At 41.3% G+C, this 22,814-nt stretch overlaps 1 protein-coding gene across 1 annotated transcript in view; it reads right to left on the bottom strand.

Annotated features, from left to right (window-relative positions):
- gnav1 (guanine nucleotide binding protein (G protein) alpha v1) overlaps positions 1-22,661 on the bottom strand; it is a 53,259-nt gene extending 30,598 nt beyond the window's left edge. The window contains exons 1-2 of the mRNA XM_055226038.1: positions 22,189-22,661; positions 20,745-20,836 (exon numbers count right to left, since the gene is read on the bottom strand). Of these exons, the coding sequence (XP_055082013.1) occupies positions 20,745-20,836; positions 22,189-22,318 (222 nt within the window). The 5' untranslated portion in view covers positions 22,319-22,661. The remainder of the gene's footprint in view (positions 1-20,744; positions 20,837-22,188) is intronic.
- Positions 22,662-22,814: the final 153 nt, after the last annotated feature.

A 22,814-nucleotide genomic window follows, 5' to 3' on the forward strand; every position in this document is an offset into this window, starting at 1 on the left:
AAATAATAATTTAAAAAGATAATAAGTTCCCACTTCTACATGTTAAGTGTTAACATCAGAGAATTACCCCTAAAATTTCAGTTTGATCCATTGCTCCAAATATCTAAAAAGTTAAAGAGGAGAGGATGAGGAGGACACAGGTGTTCGACCCTCTCAAATCAAACACTTCAGGAACCACAGACAGCCCAAGTAAAATTAAATAAAACTGAGAGAAACCTCACAAAAGATGGTCAAACTGAAATTGTACAAATACTGAAAAATCCTTTGGCAAAAACTGGGACATATCTAATTTAGACTTAGATGTCAGCCTGTCAAACAACATCAGGAAGTGAAGTGTTGCTAGAATTTATAGTGATAAAATTGAAGACTTCTGAATGCAAGTTACCCTTAAGTTACCCTTAAAGCAAGATAATCCCAGTAAAGCCTTTTGCTTTATATGGAACTTGTAAAACATTGTAATTAAATAAGTCTATATCTTTATTTGCAAAGTTGTTTCTTCTGATTGCGTTTACATTCGTGAAATAGGTTAGCATTATATGTGTGTTTAAGTCATGTGGGATCTCATTGTGACCCATGTTCCATCTGGATTGAATCTGACATACAGCATGGAGCAGCCAGTGTCCATGACCGCACATACTGATGCTACAGCCTACTGTAAATCTGAGGAACCCAAATCAATCACACTTTATATTGGCTTGGAATACGGTCAAATATTCACCAAAATGTGATTTTAACTTAAAACACACAAAGAGAAGCCCAATCTCTGCAGTATCTATTTCAATTTTCACTCTAAAACACTGAAGGTAATTTCTTCACAACAGCAGCAAGAGATTCACTATTGGTTTGTCTTACTTCACCTATTATCTAGGGCAGATGTGTCAACCTCAGGCTTACATCGGAGTCTATCTGGTTACAAGGGGGGAATTATTGAAAGAGGAAATGGACATGTGGAAACGCAGACGCACATATAGGGAGCAGGCCAGGGGCAGCAGGGCAGCCAACAGCCCTGTTAACATTTCCAATGGGAATTTTCCATGGAAATGAAGGACCCAGTGCAGAACATGTTTAGTAGAGATGATGCTTCATTACTCCAGCACATGTACAAGACGACATCAGGATAATGGCAAACAAACAGGAATGATCCACACGCAGGCAGACAACATGGCTGCAGTGGGACATCACAGGGTTAGGACCTACTGCTTTTAAAGATATGATAGAGGAATAAGGACATTTGTTATATCTACAAATATTCAACATTAGAAACATTATATTATATTTAAAGAAACACAGTGTAAATTTCGAGTGGCACATGACCTGCATGATTCCATATAAACAGAAAGTTAAAACCATATTTTGGAATATTATCCATGGATAGATGAGCTTTATGTCATACTGTGGAATATTAAAGTAAGAGTGAGTTTTGAGGCCTCCACACAGTAAAGACACACACACTTTTCTATATTTAGTCTGTTTCTTTGGCTAGAAAGTTATGCAATGGGGCTTTAAATCATCCATCCATCCATCCATCCATTTTCTTCCGCTTATCCGGGGCCGGGTCGCGGGGGCAGCAGTCTAAGCAGGGACTCCCAGACTTCCCTCACCCCGGACACGTCCTCCAGCTCCTCCGGTGGGACCCCAAGGCGTTCCCAGGCCAGCCGAGAGACATAGTCCCTCCAGCGTGTCCTGGGTCTTCCCCGGGGCCTCCTCCCGGTGGGACATGCCCAGAACACCTCCCTAGGGAGGCGTCCAGGAGGCATCCTGAGCAGATGCCCGAGCCACCTCAGCTGGTTCCTCTCAACGTGTAGGAGCAGCGGCTCTACTCCGAGCTCCTCCCGTGTGACCGAGCTCCTCACCCTATCCCTAAGGGTGCGCCCGGCCACTCTGCGGAGGAAGCCCATTTCAGCCGCTTGTATCCGCGATCTTGTCCTTTCGGTCATTACCCAAAGCTCATGACCATAGGTGAGGGTAGGAACGTAGATTGACCGGTAAATCGAGAGCTTCGCCTTCCGGCTCAGCTCCTTCTTTACCACAACGGACCGATACAGCGACCGCATCACTGCAGACGCTGCACCGATCCGCCTGTCAATCTCACGCTCCATCCTTCCCTCACTCGTGAACAAGACCCCGAGATACTTGAACTCCTCCACTTGGGGCAGAGACTCACCACCCACCCGGAGAGAGCAAACCACCTTTTTCCGGTCGAGAACCATGGCCTCGGATTTGGAGGAGCTGATTCTCATCCCAGCCGCTTCACACTCGGCTGCAAACCGCCCCAGTGCCTGCTGCAGGTCCTGGCTCGAAGAAGCCATCAGGACAACATCATCTGCAAACAGCAGAGATGAAATCCTGTGGTTCCCAAACCAGGCCCCCTCCGGCCCCTGACTGCGCCTAGAAATTCTGTCCATAAATATAATGAACAGAACCGGTGACAAAGGGCAGCCCTGGCGGAGTCCAACATGCACCGGGAACAGGTCTGACTTACTGCCGGCAATGCGAACACAGCTCCTGCTCCGGTCATACAGGGACTGGACAGCCCTTAGCAAAGAGCCCCGGACCCCATACTCCCAGAGCACCCCCCAAAGGACACCACGAGGGACACATCGAATGCCTTCTCCAGATCCACAAAACACATGTGGACTGGTTGGGCAAACTCCCATGAGCCCTCGAGGACCCGATGGAGAGTATAGAGCTGGTCCAGTGTTCCACGACCAGGACGAAAACCACACTGCTCCTCCTGAATCCGAGGTTCGACTATCGGTCGGATTCTCCTCTCCAGCACCCTGGAATAGACCTTACCGGGAAGGCTGAGGAGTGTGATTCCCCTGTAATTGGAACACACCCTCCGGTCCCCCTTTTTATACAGAGGGACCACCACCCCGGTCTGCCATTCCACAGGTACTGTCCCCGACCGCCACGCGATGTTGCAGAGACGTGTCAGCCAAGACAGTCCCACAACATCCAGAGACTTGAGGTACTCAGGACGGATCTCATCCACCCCCGGAGCCTTGCCACCGAGGAGCTTGCCAACCACCTCAGTGACTTCAGCCAGGGTGATGGACGAGTCCGCCTCTGGGTCCCCAGTTTCTGCTTCCTCCTCGGAAGACGTGACAGTGGGATTGAGGAGATCCTCAAAGTATTCCTTCCACCGCCCGACAACATCCCCAGTCGAGGTCAGCAGCTCTCCACCCGCACTGTAAACAGTGTTGGTGAAGCACTGCTTTCCCCTCCTGAGGCGTCGGACGGTTTGCCAGAATCTCTTTGAGGCCGTCCTATAGTCCTCCTCCATGGCCTCCCCGAACTCCTCCCAACCCCGAGTTTTTGCCTCTGTGACAGCCCGAGCCGCGGCACGCTTGGCCCGCCGGTACTCATCAGCTGCCTCAGGAGTCCCACGAGCCAACAAGGCTCGATAGGACTCCTTCTTCAGCTTGACGGCATCCCTTACTTCCGGTGTCCACCACCGGGTTCGGGGATTGCCGCCGCGACAAGCACCACAGACCTTACGACCACAGCTACGAGCAGCCGCATCAACAATAGAGGTGGAGAACATGGCCCACTCGGAGTCCATGTCTCCAACCTCCCTCGGGATCAGGGAGAAGCTCTCCCGGAGGTGGGAGTTGAAGACCCCCCTGACAGAGGGCTCCGCCAGACGTTCCCAGCAGACCCTCACAATACGCTTGGGCCTGCCAGGTCTGTCCGGCTTCCTCCTCCGCCAGCGGATCCAACTCACCACCAGGTGGTGATCAGTTGACAGCTCAGCCCCTCTCTTCACCCGAGTGTCCAAGACACGCGGTCGGAGGTCAGATGACACGACAACAAAGTCGATCATCGACCTCCGACCTAGAGTGTCCTGGTGCCATGTGCACCGATGGACACCCTTGTGCTCGAACATGGTGTTTGTTATGGACAAGCTGTGACTAGCACAGAAGTCCAATAACAAAACACCGCTCGGGTTCAGATCGGGGAGGCCGTTCCTCCCAATCACGCCCCTCCAAGTGTCACTGTCGTTACCCACATGGGCGTTGAAGTCCCCCAGGAGAACAACGGAGTCCCCGGTTGGTGCACTGTCTAGTACCCCTCCCAGGGACTCCAAGAAGGCCGGGTACTCTGCACTGCTGTTTGGCCCGTAGGCCACACAACAGTGAGAGACCTGTCCCCGACCCGAAGGCGCAGGGACGCGACCCTCTCGTTCACCGGAGTGAACCCCAACACGCAGTGGCTGAGCTGCGGGGCAATGAGCAAGCCCACACCAGCTCGCCGCCGCTCCCCGCGGGCAACGCCAGAGAAATGGAGAGTCCAACCCCTCTCAAGAAGATGGGTTCCAGAGCCCAAGCTGTGCGTGGAGGTGAGGCCGACTATATCTAGCCGGTAACGCTCAACCTCCCGCACAAGCTCAGGCTCCTTCCCCCCCAGCGAGGTGACATTCCATGTCCCCAGAGCTAGTCTCCATGTCCGGAGATCCGGTCGTCGAGGTCCCCGCCTTCGACTGCCGCCCAGATCTCTCTGCACCCGCCCCTCATGGCTCCTCCCGCAGGTGGTGGGTCCACGGGAGGACGGCCCCACGTCGTTTCTTCGGGCTGGGCCCGACCGGGCCCCGTGGGGAAAGGCCCGGCCACCAGGCGCTCGCTGCCGAGCACCCACCCCAGGCCTGGCTCCAGGGTGGGGCCCTGGTAACGCCAGTCCGGGTGACGTAACTGGCCTTGATCGGCTTTAAATCAAGAATGTTTAAATCAGAGTGGTCTTAAAGGGCCCATATTATGGTATTTCTTGATCTATGTTATAATGTTATTTCCTCATCAAAAACATACCAGCAGTTGTGTTTTGTTTCCATTCTCACATGCTTAACAGACAAAACCCTGCATATTTATGCCCAGTTCTGTTCCACCTTGTGATGTCATACACAGGAAGTGCTCCACTCTGTTTATAAACATTTAGCTCTCCAAATGTCCGTCTCTACTGAACTAAAGGTAAACTGGTAGCTGTTAACTGAAAAAACTACCACTTCATGAAATCATAAGGTGGAACAGGAGTATTCTATGGAGATGTAGACAGAGTAATAATAAAGGGTTAACCGAACATGTGTGAATGAAACAAAACACAACTCCAGGTATATTTTTGAAGACATAACATTATAACATGGCTTAAAACTCACAAGTTTTCAGTTCTGCGTAATATATAGGACCTTTACAATTTTAGAATATTATGTTTCAGGTTATTTGATAAGTCTAAATATAATTGTGAGAACACTTCAATTCAATCTATGCAATGAAATAAATATAAAATGTAAAGTGCAAAGTTTGGTTTCATAACGCCGGTCACTGGAATGATAGAAAATGAATGATTTCACTCTTGTTTGGTCATGGTATCAATAATGGATCATTGTAAAATCATAAGGTTTCTTCCCACGGTAATAAACATAAGGCATAGCCCAGAATATGAAAAAATACCTAAAGGTGTGAACTATGTATCCCATCCCCACTGGATTGACAAAGAGAACTCGTGACCAAATGCAGAAAAAGACAGAAGATCCACAGAACAGAACAGGTAAACCACGAGACACTTTGATGACACAATCACATTGTATTCGTCTCATATATAGTAAAAGTTATGGACATGTTTTTCCAAAGTGGGGGTTGTGTCAGGTCCCATCAGGCTATAGGCTCATTCTTTTCACAGCCCACACAGTCAACAAACAGCGGGAGTAACTGCAGTGAATGAATAACTGCACAAGTGCAGATGACAGCAGCAGATGACTAGTAAATATGTGTTAGAACAACCAATTTAAAGAAAATAATGTTTTGATGAATTTTTTTTTTAAATTTTGGTCTTACAAGTTTGTCTAAGAAATGTGAATGTGCTTCAGAAAGTACTCCTGGGTTTCAGCTTTTTACTATGCAACATTTTGAGGCCTTTTCCCCATTTTATAGCTATAATATTTTGTTTTAAATAGTTCATTGCTATTGCAATGGTTAAAATTTCTCATCATTCAAGTGCATAATTTAATAATGAACAAAAGACAATGGCTGTCAACGTCACTATAAAACATTAAATTACAATCATTACATTACAATGATTTATTAACGGTGGGTGTCACATAATATAGCCTATAGTCTCGAACTGAGATATAATTAAAAAGAGAAAAACAACCCTAAAGCCATAAAAGATTCACATTTTATGGGAGCAATTTACGGCATCAGTTCACAGCGTATGCACAGAACACCACAATACAATACAACGTGGAATCATCTAAACATTTCAAATTATGAATTAGGACAGTGATTTGCACTTGCAACTAATTCTAGATAAGAATTATTTACACAATGAGTCAATTATTTTCTGCATTAACTAGAATTTAAATCAAATTAAACCTCATGAAGCTAAATCAGAATCACAAATGAATTGAATTTAAAAGTTAGGATTATGCAAATACCAGTAACATAAATAAATACAATAAGCCTTGATCAACTAAACCTCCAGAAAAAATAAAATAAACATTTTAAATTAAATTATAAAAATACCGTAACATATTTACATCTTTATATACAGTTTTACAACAGTGAGGTAGGATTGTGCAATAAGACTTGAGGACTTCTTGATGGAGTAAATTCAATACAAGGGTTTTCATCTACACTCTTTGTGCACTGCTCTGTGTTGGAATGAAATCCTCATGTCATGTTTTAAAGTTCAGAAAACAAGTATTGACTTGACTGTTAGTGACTGACTATTTCAATAACTACTTCATTAAGTAGTTGTTGCGGAATGTAAACAAACATATTTATGTTGATATTTTTGGTTCTTCAGACCCTCAGCACAGAACCAAAGGCCAGCACACAGGCGTAGCTCTTCAGGTTAAGTTACCCCTGAAATGGGGTATTGGGTGGTCAAAAGTCAAGTGCACTCATGCTGGCGGCAGATGTCGTCTAAAATGAGAAAGCTCAAGAATGGGCCATTGTAGCCGAGCAATCTGTTTACATCAATAAACAATAACCTTTATCTGACACATAGTTATTTTTAAATGTCACAAATAATAGTGCATTTAACTCAATCTTTTCTCCTAAAATGACTGTCCCTGAGATAAACAACATCTTCTCCATTCAAGAAACAAAAAACATCCACAAAATGCTTTCCAAGTTTGAAATAAACATACCAACTTATGCTAAGCTCTTGATCACCCCAGAGGCTACAGCAGGGAGACGTCAGAGTTGAGTTAATTACCCAAAACCAATTAAATATCGCTTACAGAATGAGGACGATCAAAGAGGGAAGCGTTACACCTACAGCAGTGAAGCCTGACAAACGCTGGGGATGCCACATGCAATAAACAAAATAAATGTTTAATGTTGAACACTGGATATTGTAGTGACGACACATAATTAGTGAGGAGCAGGACCCAGCCAGTGCTAAATCTCAACTGGATAAAATTACAAATAATTCCAACCAAACCCAAAACAAGGTCTAAAATTAAAACTGCTAAAAGGGAACTAAACCAGACTAAACTAAGACTAAACAAGATGTCTGTGTAAACCCTCAGTCGTCCAGATCTGATCCATAGCAAAAGACGAAGTTTAAATTTATCAACTGGACAAATCGTTGTAAGAGTGAACACGTTTTGCGGCACATCCGAGCCGCTTCTTCAGTTCTGAACTCTTACAACGATATGTCCAGTTGATAGATTTAAACCTCATCTTTTGTTAAGATTAAAAGGACTTTACTGTGCCTTAAAAATACTGGTCTACTCAAGGCAAAAAATGTGCTTTCAATATATTGAAAAATGTTTGTCAAAACAGGACCAATCCATGATCTAAAACATAAATTAACTGGATTAAGAAACACCTAAATAAAGATCAAAAGCAGAACTAGAAATAACTTTAAATATTTATTCATAAAAATGACAACATTTTTACCTGGAAACTGCAAGAGGAAAGTCAGCACTGTGCACCTGATATGCGACAAAGTAATGATGGGAGTAACTCTTTCCTGGTGAAAGCATAAAACACTTGAGCATAATCGCTGTTGATACAGAGCCAATGAATCAAAACCATGTATAGACATAATGTGGCTCAAGATGACAGTTTCCTATCACTGTGTTTATGAACCAGCAGAGATTTAATAAAAATCTTACGTAATGTGTTTTCTTTCTCAGTGAGCCATTGTAGAAGACGACTGGGGATGCTCTTTAGGTACACATCACAGTGACAGCCCTCCTGCATTATGAGACCGCACTAAACAAAATAAGGTGTATGTTCTGTTTGAGTGTGCCTTTACAGTACACTAAAATACTGCTTATGACTAAAATATGCAAGAATTATAAATCATAGTATGTCATATATGTAGATTTTAAATGCAAGGATTTGCCTCTTAATAGATTCAAATAACAATTCAAGATGCATGCAGAGGCTAAGGTTTTTGAGGAACACTGTATAAATAGGCCTGTCACGATAACACATTTTGAAGTACGATATATTGCTACATCTATCTTGCAATAAACGATAATACTGAAACTATTTTATGCCACTACTACAATAATAATGTAAGATAATCATTTTTAAATAGACATCATTAAAAGATGTGAGCTGCAACAAATAAATAACAGATTAAACTAATAATTAGCCTTAAAATTGACTTATTTAACACTTTACAGCTCAAATGTAACTCTATTAGAACAAAACATAACAAAAATGCTCAAAAAAATATATAGTTCCAGTTTTCAAATACTAAACAAGTCGACATACTGATTATCATGATAGTCCTTTACATAAATAAATAATAAAATCGCAATCACAATGAAAAGAGAATTTACCCCTGAACTATTCGGTGCACCTCACTCATTTAGTTGTCTCCAGCCTCTCCAGGTAGTAAAGTAATATTATTTAAATAAACATCATAAATCAAAATTTGCTAATTTGTTTTAAAATTTTAAATGTCCAACCCGCATTACAGTATCCTCACAATGTCACTGTGAGGATACTGTCTCTTGAGTCCGGCTGTCTCTTGAAAATGACCTGTGCCACTGGAGGCAGATAGAGGATGGTGTATTATGTGACACTGTCCCATTGATCACAGATGTATTTGTGATGTGACATGAGCCCCTAGGCCCTCTGCCATGGTGCTGATAAGAGCTGCCCACTAAAGCCACACAAGGCCGGATCAAACCATATCGACTTATTGAAAGAAGTCAGACCATCTCACCAAACAGACTGGACAGATTCAGCTGATAAAAGTGTCAAAGAGATGGTGACGGCAGTGGGAGCTATAGAAGCTTTTGAATATTGAATAAAATGAAGTTTAAAGGCTGGTTTAGAAGTTCCTCTTTGGAAATGTGTTCTCTGTATTTGACCTGTCCTTGGGGCCCAGAACTTGAGCTGTAAGTTCATGTCCAGGAGGGGCACCAACATCTGGAGCATTAACCAGTTCTGCATGTTTTACATTGATGAGGAAAATCAGAGAACCCACACAAAACCCTATCAAACATAATGAGAACATGCACACACTATTAAAAATAGCCTGCCTGGAATGCTGCAGCAATTGAACCTGGGACCTTGTTGTTCTGGGGTGGGAGAATGTGCCACCATAACGTTGATTGATAGCAGGATATAATCTGCTATGGTACTAAAACTCCCTGGTGTTTATACAGTGCAGACTGATTAAAAATATTGTGTCATAGGCAATTTGGGGTAGACCATTTGCAATATGACACAGTAAAGTGTTCCGAAAATAATAAACTTTTATTGGTTCAGAAACCTAGAGGCACCCAGAGACCAGTGACAGAGAGCATGGTCTTACCTGAATTTAGATGATCTAGTTCTGGGGTAGAAACCTCAGTGACTAAGCCTCAAAACCCCACTGAGACTTCACACGGTGCATTTAGACTCATGTTGTAATGCCACACAACCTGCCTTGAGTCCTTATTTTCATGTTTAGCATCACTGACTTTTCATAATTAGTCACTCCAGTCCAACCACTGTCTGGATTGAAAAGGAGGCTACTGTAACAGTTTTGTGGTGGAGGGTAAGATGTTATTGCATTGCCAGGAATTTTCCACAGTAAGAACTTGTGTTTTTATTGCTAAAGAAAATACATAGAAAAGCATACATTCTTGCGGTGAGCGGGGTTTACTCTCCACAGATCTGAGCTTTATCGTAGTCTGGTAATGCCTTTACTATTGGACATTCTTGGAAAAACATCTTCTTGGAGACAAGCAGGTACCCTCCACCAGAAGTTACATACTACCTTTAAGTTATATCCTATTACTTAACAATTCAAGAAATTGTATAACCTTGGCGTATCTATTTAGTACAATACAATTACATTTTAATAATCTACAGTACGTTTGAACTTTCAGTATTTTTTGTTCGTTGTTTATGTTCACATTGTGTAAAAAGAAATTGTGCAACCAAAAGCTCTTTGACTGGTTTATAAAACGTTGCATTGCAGGGAAGTGCATAAATATCGGAGACACCAATAACACATCAGGTTGGTCTTTGTTAAAGTGACTTGGCAAAGCAATAATGTGTGTAATGTGCTTATATCAGCAGCATCTACCTGAAAATAAGGTGCTCCACTTTAAACTGCGTCTCTATCACTCCGGTGGTCCTCAGCCGTACACGCAGCACGTCTGTCTCTGTCGGCACGTAATCTGGAGAGGTTATTCTGCTCATGTTGTCAAAGAAACTGCAATTTACAAGAACACGGGAAAAGCAAAATGTTTAATATCCCTACAGAAAAGTCAAGATCAAAGACGATGCACTGGGTGGTATACACCGACTTGTGTCATTTGCCAAGTGCAGAGTGAGTTGTGATAAGGGTGGAGGCTCCAGGGGACAAAATGAATATTCAAACAGAAAAATGCAAGGTTAAACTTTGCACAGATTACAGGGCCTAACTACAACTAGAGTACTCAAATAACATGAGATACACACAGTGGCATCTAGGGCATCACTGAACCCACAGTGGCCTTCTCAGTAGTCATCCTCAGTAAGGCTTTTGGACAGTTACACAGTGATCCTGCTGCTTACACAACACAGAACAGGCTGAAGGGATATGTGTCTCTGTGAGGACTTCATGCACACAGTATTAGATTATGATATAAATATTAGCAGCTTATCAAATTAGCTGCTTCAGTGTGATGTGCAACTATGGCCCAATGACCTTCATGCAAACCTCCTAAACAAGATCATATGTTTATAAGTTACTCTAAAAATACTGCAAGGGCTGGGGTTAAGTCTTTATGCCAGGGGAAGAGTGTCATTTCAGCAGTGTTCATTTTTATAAGAAGAGTGGAATTTTAGTTTCAATTAATTATTTTTGTTTATTTTATTTGGTTATAGCTCACAAAAATGTCATAATTTTAATTGACGAAAAACATAATAGTGCATGGCTTAATCCACCAGAAAAAACGATATAATCTATAATAAACTGTATTGCATTGCTTTACAAGACATGTTCAGAATTGTTCCTTGGATGTTGAGTTTTTTTATGTTCTGGTTTGGGGCTCTGAGACTGAAAAGTGGAACTTGAATCTAGTCTCCACTGGTCCCTTTTATTCATTTATGTTAACATTTTATTATTCGACAAAAATATCAGTACTTAGTATTTTTAGCACTTTTATCTTCCTAAAGCAAAAAGCTACATTAAACTTAGTCCTCACGCGAATAGACCCTCAGGTTGGCGTGTTTTTGTTCAAGAGAGCGAAGGTGACAGTGACTAGTCCTGAAACTCAGCAGGATCCAGGGGGGCTGTCGGTGTGGATAACCCCAGAAAAGAGGCCTCTTGCTAGGGTCAAAGATGAGAAGAGACGCCCTCCTGGAGACTCTGCTGTGCCTTTATCCTTTTGTACACACCAGCCTTTCAATATTTAAACTTTTTACTAAATTTGCTTCTCTTTTTCGCCTATTTTCAAAACACAATACATAATTAATAGTTATAGATGTACATTATTTAAATATAACTCCTTCTATTGCTTGTTTTTCCTTAATTACAACATAATTGCAACGCATTAAGCCCTAAATTGAACTTGATCCCCAGTGATAGCAAACACATGGTCAATCATTAACTGTTTGGTGTTAGTAATTAGTGTCCTGCTGCTCCCTCCACATGCAGTACCCTCATACTCACTACAGGGCGGAGTCGTTGAGTTCGTACTCGTATCCCCCTGGCAGCTGCCTCCCGAACACCCTGGTCCGCCCACAGACAGGTCAAAGCGTGAGCACGAACGGGAACAAGACCTGGTCCTCATCAAAACACCGCCCACAAGACAGGACAGAATGAGCATGCACCTAGAACATGTGCACCAATGTTATATAAATCATAATGTGAGAGGAAACATACCAAGAGGGAGATCATAATTTTGATTCATACTGTCCAATGGAAAACAGGCAGAATGTGACCATCTTACCAGTTAAGTAAATAATGTTTATCGTTTTGTTCTTTGGCTGGATGGGTGTTTCTTAGCTAGAACTGTTATTTTTTAATCATGGATAACATTAAAATAAAGATTGAGCTTATTTTTCTGCTTCTTAACATTCTTACAATTATTATATATTATAATTCTATAGATAATTGCACACCATCAATACGCAGTCCTGATATCACTAAGGCCTTATCACTATGACGATTTAGGTGTAGTTTTAGTTACCACCCAGATCCACACTTGAGACTAAAAGGATGTAAAAGCCAAAGTTAAATCTGTCAACTGGACAAACGCTGTAGAAGTGAAGAGGTTTCCTGCTCGTCCAAGCCGCTTCTTCTATTGAAGTACTGCCCTCTAGTGGACATTTACACACAGTGCAGTAAAACTGAAATTGTTTCCAAGCTTCACACCTTGTTCCTGCTGTTGGCCAGATTGATTCGCAGCACTCCCATCCCATGAAGGACAAACTTCATCGATGTCAGGAGGTTATCCAGTACTGCAGGCTGCAGAGGGCAAAGGGGCACCAGTGAATCAAACCATGAAACTTACAGAAACTCACATCGGCTTCAGATACTTTATTATTAATACTAGGCAGTTACATCAAAGTGACTCAAAAATAATAATACTACATTAATTTCAATGCAAAAAAAATATAAACATTGCTTTAACTATTCTTTCATTGAATTCCCAGTTGACTAAATGAAACTGAATTGTATGATAAACCTGCATATTGGCTTCACGTTTGACAAATTAATATTGAAATAGCATTTGGAATTGACATTTGAATCCTATTTGCTTAGACTTTAACTACTTGAGAAATCAGTGTAGAAAGGCTTACGTCTTGGGAGTCAGACAGACAGATAAGCTGCACATTCCTGATTGTATCTTTACTGTAGCTCTGTGAAGGTGTACACAGATGATACGCATCAGGTGACATAAATCCTACAGGAGACAGTTTGAGGATGAGCGTCTGTCATGTCATCTTTATACATGTTTTTGAGTCCATAAGTCCACACAGATGATTGATTTAACTAAAGGACCCAAACAGCTTTGTGTGATTCTTCTTGGACAACTTTTTTTTAATCTAGATTCTCCAAGAGTCAGTATTAATGCATCATTTACACAAGATTGTTTCACAGTGTAACACAAACAAAACATGAATATCAAAAATAAATATTTACAATGATGAACCTGATTGTTTACATTTGAGAAGGCCCAATATCTCACTATATTTATCAAAATGCATCTGGCCTGCTCTCACTAGAGACATAATAACCAAGATAGACATTTTACCTAAAACCAAACAATAATAGGCCTTTTCTAGAAATTGATTTCTGATGATTATGTTCAACAATAATGTTTAATGGATCAACAAAAGAATGCAACTTGGAGAGATTTCAAACGAAGCAGAAAAAAGTTAAAAGTTAGAAGTATAACTAAACAAAAGAGCAACTGTGCAAAAATTCAAGGCTCCAGCACAGTTATGCAACAGCTTTAAATGGGGACAGATTTAACAGGGCAAAGTGAGCTTAAATTGAATATGCTCAAATTGGAGTCTGGTGCTGTGTCCACGATTAGCACTTAATGATTGCCTGCTGCTGATTCAGTACAAAGGTCCTGGAGTCTTTGTCTACTACAGTGCCTCACAAAAATATGCTCAAATGCTCATAAGAATCACACACAATTATTATACTGTCTCAAGTCATTGGTCTATGCCAGTGGTTCTCATACTGTGGCACACGGACTCCTTTTTAGTTCTAATGTTTACCTAACAAATTTAAGAATTTGATTTTAAATGTGGATAAACTTGATCAATCAATGTTTCCTGAAATAAGGTACAAATGTGCTCATTTAATATAGCTTATGCTGACAACAATTTTAATACTGATTTATTGTTAATTATTAAAAAAAAACAACATTGGACATGATGACCCACATATTTGGTGTTTATGAGTCTCACATGAGTTTTTATTTGGGTTGCCAGTTTCAATGCTGAAATCCAGCTGCTTTAAACATAAAAGGATTCTCTGATCTGAATCCTTGCTACCTAAACCCCAGCACCTGCATTCATTAATCAGTGCCTCTGCTGTTGCAGTCTATGCTGTCTATGTACTGAGAATGAGACAAACTTTACACCCTTTAAAGGGCCCATATTAATCTACATTCTGATCTATGTTATAAGGTTGTTTCTTCATCAAAAACATACCATAGTGTGTTTTGTTTCATTCACATGTTTAACACACAAATTCTGTATAAGTTCTGAAATGCTCCATTGGGTTTTTAAAATTCATACTCCTTCACTAGAATCATTTGGATGATTTCAGCACTGGAAGTGTCCATTTCTACTGAACTAAAGGCAAAAGGTAGCTGCTAACTTGAAAACTACTGCTTTGTGACATCACAAGGTGGAACAGAGCATTTTGAGACAAATACAACTCTGGGTATATTTGTGAGGAAGTAACAGCATTATAACATGTCTTAAAGCTCACAAGAGTCAATTTTGCAAAATATAGGACCTTTAAGATGTTTTCCTTGATGAAATGGCAACATACAACCAAAAAACAATGTATCCTGGTTTCCTGCCTGAGCAGCCTGGAGGCACAGGTGTGTCCTTGTATAGTAATCTGAAGCACTCTCAGCATTACATCATTTCTGAGACATAGAAAGGTGAAAAGACACCAGCCTCCTTTTACCTACAACGCATGTGGGCTTTCTCACCAGTTTACAAGAGAAAACCCCCATCTATTTTAAGGTGAGTCTTCCAGATAGCAGATAGCATTAACATAATTACATGTTCAGTTGAGTATTTCACTCTGATAACACTCATTTATGACAGAAGGTTTTATTGATATATATACTCAGCAAGCAGTATCATTTATTAAACATTTTACACACCAAAGAGTAAAAAAAAAAAGAATTTCCTCTCTGAAATATCTGTGCAGGCCTGTGTCAACAAATGATCAAATAATATGAATTTAGCATCAGTTGGTGCATTTGATTTTATGTCTGAAAGTTTCAACAAAACCTGTAACAGTTTTTACTGTCAGTTCCTCTTCTTATTACCTTTCCTGGAGCAAAAACTGGATGAGCCAAATAGATGAGAGCCTAGTTAAAACTCCATAAAAACTGTTGTATTGAGACCTATAATATCAATGACGTAATCCATAGTAATCCAGCAGGACACACTGCTCTATTGTTCTATTCACGTGTGCTGTGGGGATCAGCCTGGCCGCACTGTTAGCGGTTGTCTTGTGTCTGGGCATTAGCTGTAATAACACTACAACAAAGAATGTGGTTGGACTGGCATAGGCCTAATCATTAACCACTGACACTGCTGACCAAGGAGGAGAGAGGATTACCAAAGCAGATCACATGAGCATGTTCGAAAGTGAAGAGTGTCACTCACCTCGTATTATTTTAATTTAGTTTAGTTGTAACAGGAACTGTTGTATTCATTAACATACAATTGGCTGTTTTAAGATTGTAGAATGGGTGGGTGTCATACAGGTATAGGACTGTCATACAGGTATAGGACTGTCATACAGGTATAGGACTGTCATACAGGTACAGGGGTCCCACACACATTCAGAAAAGTGAGCCTGATTACACAGTATGTTATTACTGACAGGGTCTCTCACTATTTTCATCCAGCCACATCAGTAAATCTGCAAAGGAATAATACCCATCTTCCACCAGTCCCTCTGTACTATGCAATATTCTAACATTTAAAAGCCAAACACCAGCTCCTGGTAGATCAAACAGTCACATCAGACTGCAGAACCCGTCACACCAACCTGTGCACTGTCTGTATTGATTACAAGAAAGCCTACGACTCAATGCCACACTCGGATCACTGAATGCATCGAGCTGTACAACATCAACAGGACTAAGAGCATTCATTGCAAACTCGATGAGGTTGTAGAAAACCACCCTTGAGGCCAATGGCAAACTATTTGCAGTGACCATCAAATGTGGCATATTCCAAGGAGACGCACTGTCCCCACTGCTGTTCTGCATAAGTCTGAACCCACTCAGCCAAATCATCAACAACACTGGCTATGGATACCAACTCAGGAATGGTGCCACCATCAGATACATGGATGACATCAAACTGTGTGCCGAGAATGAGCGAGACTTCGAATCACAGATCCACATCACCAGCATCTACAGCACAGACATTGGCATGTCATTCGGGCTCAAGAAGTGTAGCCAGATGGTGACAAAGAGAGGGTAGGTAGTTCACACAGAAAGGGTCTCACTTCCAGAAGGAACAATAGCAGACACTGAGGACAGTTACAAGTACCTTGGTATCCCACAAGTAAATAGCAACTTTGACGAGGAAACAAGGAAAGCAGTCACAGCCAAATACCTCCAACAAGTAAAGCAAACCCTAAGGAGGCATCTCAATGTTAAGAACAAGATCCAGGCAATAAACAGCTATGCCCTGCCAGTAATCAGATACCCAGCAGGAATCATAAGCTGGCCAAAAGGAGGAGATACAGACGTTAAGACCCAAAAGCTCCTGACTATGCATGGCGGGTTCCGTCCCAAATTCAGCACCCTGAGACTGTACGCGAGCCATAAGGAAGGAGGCAGAGGACTAGTGAGGGTGAGAGCCACAGTCCAGGATGAAACATCCAAGATCCATAAGTACATCAAGGACAAGGCCAGACAAACAGATGACGTGCTCAGTGAATGTCTCAGACAGTGAGGTGCAGAGAAAAAGCTGCTGGAGGTACCATCATGGGAGGACAAGCCCCTGCATGGGATGTACCAAGTGAAGTGGCTGATATCAAGAAATCCTACCAATGGCTTTAGAGAGCTGGTCTCAAGGACAGCACAGAGGAGAGACCCAAGGTCAAGGTGGGGAACATCTCCAAAAGTAGTAGAGAATGATCGAGCCGAAATCCTGTGTGACTTTCAGATACAGACTGACAGAATGGTGATGGTGAACCAACTGGACATTGTGGTGGTGGATAAACAACAGAGTAAAGCCGTTGTGGTGGACATTGCAGTTCCAAGTGATGGAAATATCAGGAAAAAAGAACACAAGAAACTAGAAAAGTACCAGGGGCTCAAAGAAGACCTGGAGAAGGCCTGGAAGGTGAAGGCATCAGTGGTGCCCATGGTCATCAGTGCAGTGACCCCCAAATTGAAGGAGTGGCTGCAGCAGATCCCAGGAAAAACACTGAGGACAGAAAAGGGCAATACTAGGAACAGCAAAAATACTCTAGAACCCTCAAGCTCCCAGGCCTCTGGTAGAGGATCAGAGTGTGGAAAAAGGGATGAGACCACCAGCGGAAGGTGAGGATGAGATTTTTTTTTTAACATATATATACATATATATATACACACGCATGCATGTCTATCAAAACAAAAGTAACCTTTTCATGAGTTAAAAGCAGTGTAATGTGGCTAAAAGTTTAAATTTTTGTCATTATATTTGGCTACAATTACACAATTACATGACATATATTGACAGACTGAATTCACTGTGCAAAGCGAAAGATTGAAAATGAAAAGCAATCCATTACAGCTATCAACAAAAGAGCCTTGAGCAGCAAATAAAGTCAGGAAAAAAGGACACACAAAGAGAATCCCCATTCAATGCTCCTCTCCAAATTCCTCTGTAACCCTTGTCCCAGATCAGCCCTATTGCAAAACAAAGCTGAGAGTTTGGGACAGAGCAGAGAGAAGGGTAACAGGCGGTCATCAAGTTGTTTACGGCAAGACACTTAAAGATAGAAAATCTCCTTTAGTAATAAAGAAACAGTGATAGACTGGTGTGTTTGTGGAGAGGGAGGAGCAGTAGATTTCAGCTGTGGGAAACCGGTGACGGAAAGGAGGATTACAGTTACAGTCATCTTTCCATTCAAAATAAGGGTGTTACTCAGAACAAAGAGACACTTAACTGTCAAGGCACACACAAAAGTGATAGGACTACTGAAATCTGGTTGGCTCAGAGAATTTGGGCTTGAGAAGATAGGTTTTAGTATAATGCAATATGTGCAATGTGTATTCTCTGACACTGACCTCTATCTGTTCCTTTTATGAGATTATGAGCATCTCTATGATCTTAAAATGGGGCAAAATGGTTTGCATTATGGGATCATGTTGGGCATAGACTCATCTCGTGAGGATTGTGTCTCGTCCCACCCCTATTATTGTTGAATCACCATCTCAGACCAGGACATGGTACCATTGTCCTTGGGCAAGACATTTTACCCACCTACTGTAGAGCTGGGCAATTGGTCCAATTAATTTGATTTAATCCATTTTTTATACATGCAAAATTGCAAAATCAAGAATTATGAAACAAGTTTACTCCTGACTTTCTTACTTGCAGAGCAGTGTTATTGTGCAAAAGCATAACAAAAAGATCTCATCAAAAACCAGGTTACTTTATAAATAATGGGATAAAAGAGTGAAAATTAGACTGAAAATGTAACGGGCTTCCCCTGTTTGAAAGACTTGCGGTCTCTGTTCTGACATAGATTAAAAATCAATTAAAAACATAATTGTCCAGTGTGTGCAAAAAACCACCACCTAGCCTGTATAAATGTCGTGCATGTCAGTACTCCTTCAAAAGACACAAAAAACTTGTTAAAATAAAGGTGGAGGGTCCACCTTCATGGTGATGTTACTGCTTTGCCACAATATGGCACTGAAGTAGATCTATTATGCAAAATTAACTTTTCAGGGCCTTTAACCATGTTATAGGTGTTTTCCCTTCTCATTTACCCTCATTTAAGTTGTATTTGGAGTGATTTGTGCATATTTGAGCAATCTTTAATTCCTTTTTTTCAAGACGCCATTTTGCCAATCAACCTCCGTTTTCATCGTCACCGGTACACACCCTCTTCTCTGTACTTACTTCATTCTAAAGTTTGCATAATCATTTGAAATGAAAACACATCTGCTGCTCGCTAGTATAATGTGCAGCTATCCAAAGGAGGGGCTGACAATTTCACGTTTAGGGCAACATCAGCTCTCACTTGGTAGTGAGTGAAGTCAGCAGACTTGTTTCTTTTATTAAGTCGTTTTAAATGAATTCTGAGATTTTAAATGTGCAAGTTATAACATAATGATCCATGGGTGTCATAGATAATAACTATATAGGAGACACAAGCACGATGTGTCGTCTTCTTTAAACTTTATCCACTTAATCCACTTGGCCTGATGTCATCTGCTTGTCACCATGGAAATAGACAAATTTAATGCCATACTATGGAACATTCTAAGCAACGCAATAACAACTTCATAGAATCATGCAGGTAGTGTACCTTTCATCAAGTAAAGTTACATAGTGCACCTTTAACTGCATTCCTATAATCCACAGGAGACGAGAAGAAAAAAGAGCAGAACATTTTAAAATACTGGAATGCATCCGAATGCCTCCGCTGCCTGCAAAAACAACTGTCCCTCATACATCAGTGTGAGCACATCACCTGCCAAAAGACACTCCACTCACTATTTTCTGCATATTTCCAACACATGAATAGCAGCATAGAAAATGTGATTCAGACATTAGCTCTTGCTCCATAGAGGATCTGTGAGAGTTGAGTGAGTCTTTTTAAACAGGGAAATTATGAACTCACAAGCTTGAAGTCAGTCTGTCATCACATACGCATTACATTTACGAGTATATGAAAGACGGAAAAGAATGTAAAATAAACACCAGTATTCTCAACAAAGAAATCGCAAAAGCTAAAATGAAACAACAACAGTTAAGTGGATACATTCAAGCAATATTATACTTTGGAGTGTAGAACTAACTGTGAGTACATACTGTGACCACTGATATCACCGTGACTTAAGTGCTTCCGACTGCTGCTGCTAACAATTATATGACCACTGCAATAATCACTCTTGTACTGTAAAGCTAATGATGCTAAAACCACTACTACCAGCAAAAGAATCAGACCACTGCAATTGAGTACACAAATGAGTGCACAATGTCATTTCAGAGGTAAAAATATTGAAAGATACTCAAAAAGGAGTATAAAAATATTGAGTAAAGATGTTTTCACTTTCCACCTCAGCCTCACTATTTCTGGAATTTGGCTCAGAAAAGTTCACACACAAAGAAGGAGACAACAGCCAAACCAGGGCAGTCTCTGGGACGTGACCCTGGTATGCATAAATTAAAAACATCCCAGCTCCACTTTGTCTGAGCAGTAACTTCTATCATGTTCATCAGGAAGAAATAAAGAAACAAACAAACTACAATAGATTAAAATGTGACATTGGACACATGAACATTTTCAACGCTTAAACTCCACTAGATGCTATAGGATGCTAATAATGATATAATAATGTTAAAATAAGTGTGTCTGACCTTAAAGCTGGTGAGTTCCTGTTTGGTGAAGCCGTTACTATGAATGATTTTCATCTGTTTCACCAAAGTGCTTTTGCCGCTCTCCGCTGCTCCTGAGACAGAGAAGAAAGCAGATTATCACCTGAATCAACTGAATACAGCTCAATATTTTCAAAATATATTTAACAACCTAAATCACTATTAGGCCTGTCATGGTAACACATTTTGAAGTGTGATATATTGTTGAAGTAAATAGCCAATAAACAATAATATTGACACACCCCAAAAAGGTATTCTAATTGTACACAAATGTTAAAAAATGCGGAAAAAAATAACAGAATGCAACACTTAAGCAGTTAGCTTGTCCTCTATAATGAGTCATAGAGGTTCATAATTCAAACCTTGACAACTTAAATCTAATCGTAGTATCTAAAAATAAGCACTGACCCACTAGTACAAAGAAAAAGTCCTCATGATAAATATTGAGCCCCGAAAAATATTATTCCATCTGTCATGTACTGAACGATAAGTAGCCTAATCACTACTATAACAGTTATGACAATACTTTTTTGAGGATGAAAACAGGATGTTCACACATCCTGTTTTCATCCTGGTTAGAGCCCAGTTTAGTTCTAATGTAGACCTAGTCTCATTCTAGTCCTGGTCTAGTCTGGTTTGCTTCCGGGTTATGTCCCTATTTTGATGTGGTGTGTGCAAGTTTAAACACATCCTGAATCATTATCTAACCACAATGCATACAATAATAAATAACATTTCTTGGAGAAAAAAATGTGTGGTCAGACTGTAGGGACTCAGCTATCATCAAAAACTCCAAAAGAATGAAGAAGAATATCATATTGGCCTCCTGCTGGTATCAGGACTAAACATGTGGAATCAGCGTTTCAGTTTTATGTAGCTAAAACCTTCCTGAAGATGTGAGACAGGCCTCTACCGGTACTTTAACAATGTTTAAATGTATTTATTTGTTTGTATTGTGATTGTGTGTCTTTCTTATTCTGTAAAGAGCTTTGAATTACTTTGTGTATGAATTGTGCTAAGCAGATAAACTTGCTCTTGCCAAGCATCTTTATGATACCACAGAGGTATGAATACAGGAACCTCAGACAGAAGTCAAGTGTGAACCGCAACAATAGAAAAAAACAATTAATAAAACATGAAGTTGTATCATCATGAGGAAGTGTGAGACCTGGTTTGTCATTAATGTCACTTCTACCACTTAACTGGAAAAATGACAACACAATAGATCACTAAGTCAACCGAGGGGTCAAACATTACCCACCTTTAGTAGCCTAATTTAGCAACTACTGGTAGGGTAAGGTTCACAAATGATATTATTAATCAGTATTCATTCATATTGCTTGTGTAGGTTGTGTAGAGGAGTCTATGCTCTTCTGTGTGGGTTTGTTTGCCAGTAGTAGCAGTTACCAGTTGATGGTGGTCTTACCTAGCAACAGTATCTTCACCACATTCATCTCTCGTTTGGCATACTCGTACAGGTCCCGGTCTATTTTAGCGCTCTGTACCCTCGCCTTCTTCTCCTCCTCTGTTACTTCGGTCCCGAGACACAGGCCCATTTCAGACAGCGGGGGTTCATCTCCTCCTTCAGCCCGAAACAAACCGTGAAACCCGGGCAGGTATCATAAGTGCGCGCCAGTCCATCCGTGCCTGCGTCTGGAAAGATACACGTTTCAAACCAGGTAGAGCCGAGTTAAGTTTACTTCAAAAGAGCAAAAACAACTTGAGGTCTAGTCTTCATCCTTAAAATTGAGCTCAAATGCACGACACGCTGCACAAAAGTGTTCGGTCCCCGTGCGCCGTAGCGGTTCAAACTTTTCCTGCCGCCTCTCGCGCCTCGGGTTACACCTCGCGCACGCGGCCTCCTCCTCCCACCCTCCGCGAGCTGCTGCTGCTGTCCATATGGAAAAGTTTCGGACCTCTGTGGGAAGTGACGTCCTGGGACAGAACACCTGACTGGCGGTTTTACTCGACTAAGCAAAATAAACAAAGAACTCTGGATTTGACCGGCTTGAATCCGTATGGCCCACGAGGAATAAGGGATAGGAACAAAAA

Source organism: Periophthalmus magnuspinnatus, chromosome 1 (genome assembly GCF_009829125.3).
Source record: "Periophthalmus magnuspinnatus isolate fPerMag1 chromosome 1, fPerMag1.2.pri, whole genome shotgun sequence".
Classification (NCBI taxonomy): domain Eukaryota; kingdom Metazoa; phylum Chordata; class Actinopteri; order Gobiiformes; family Gobiidae; genus Periophthalmus; species Periophthalmus magnuspinnatus.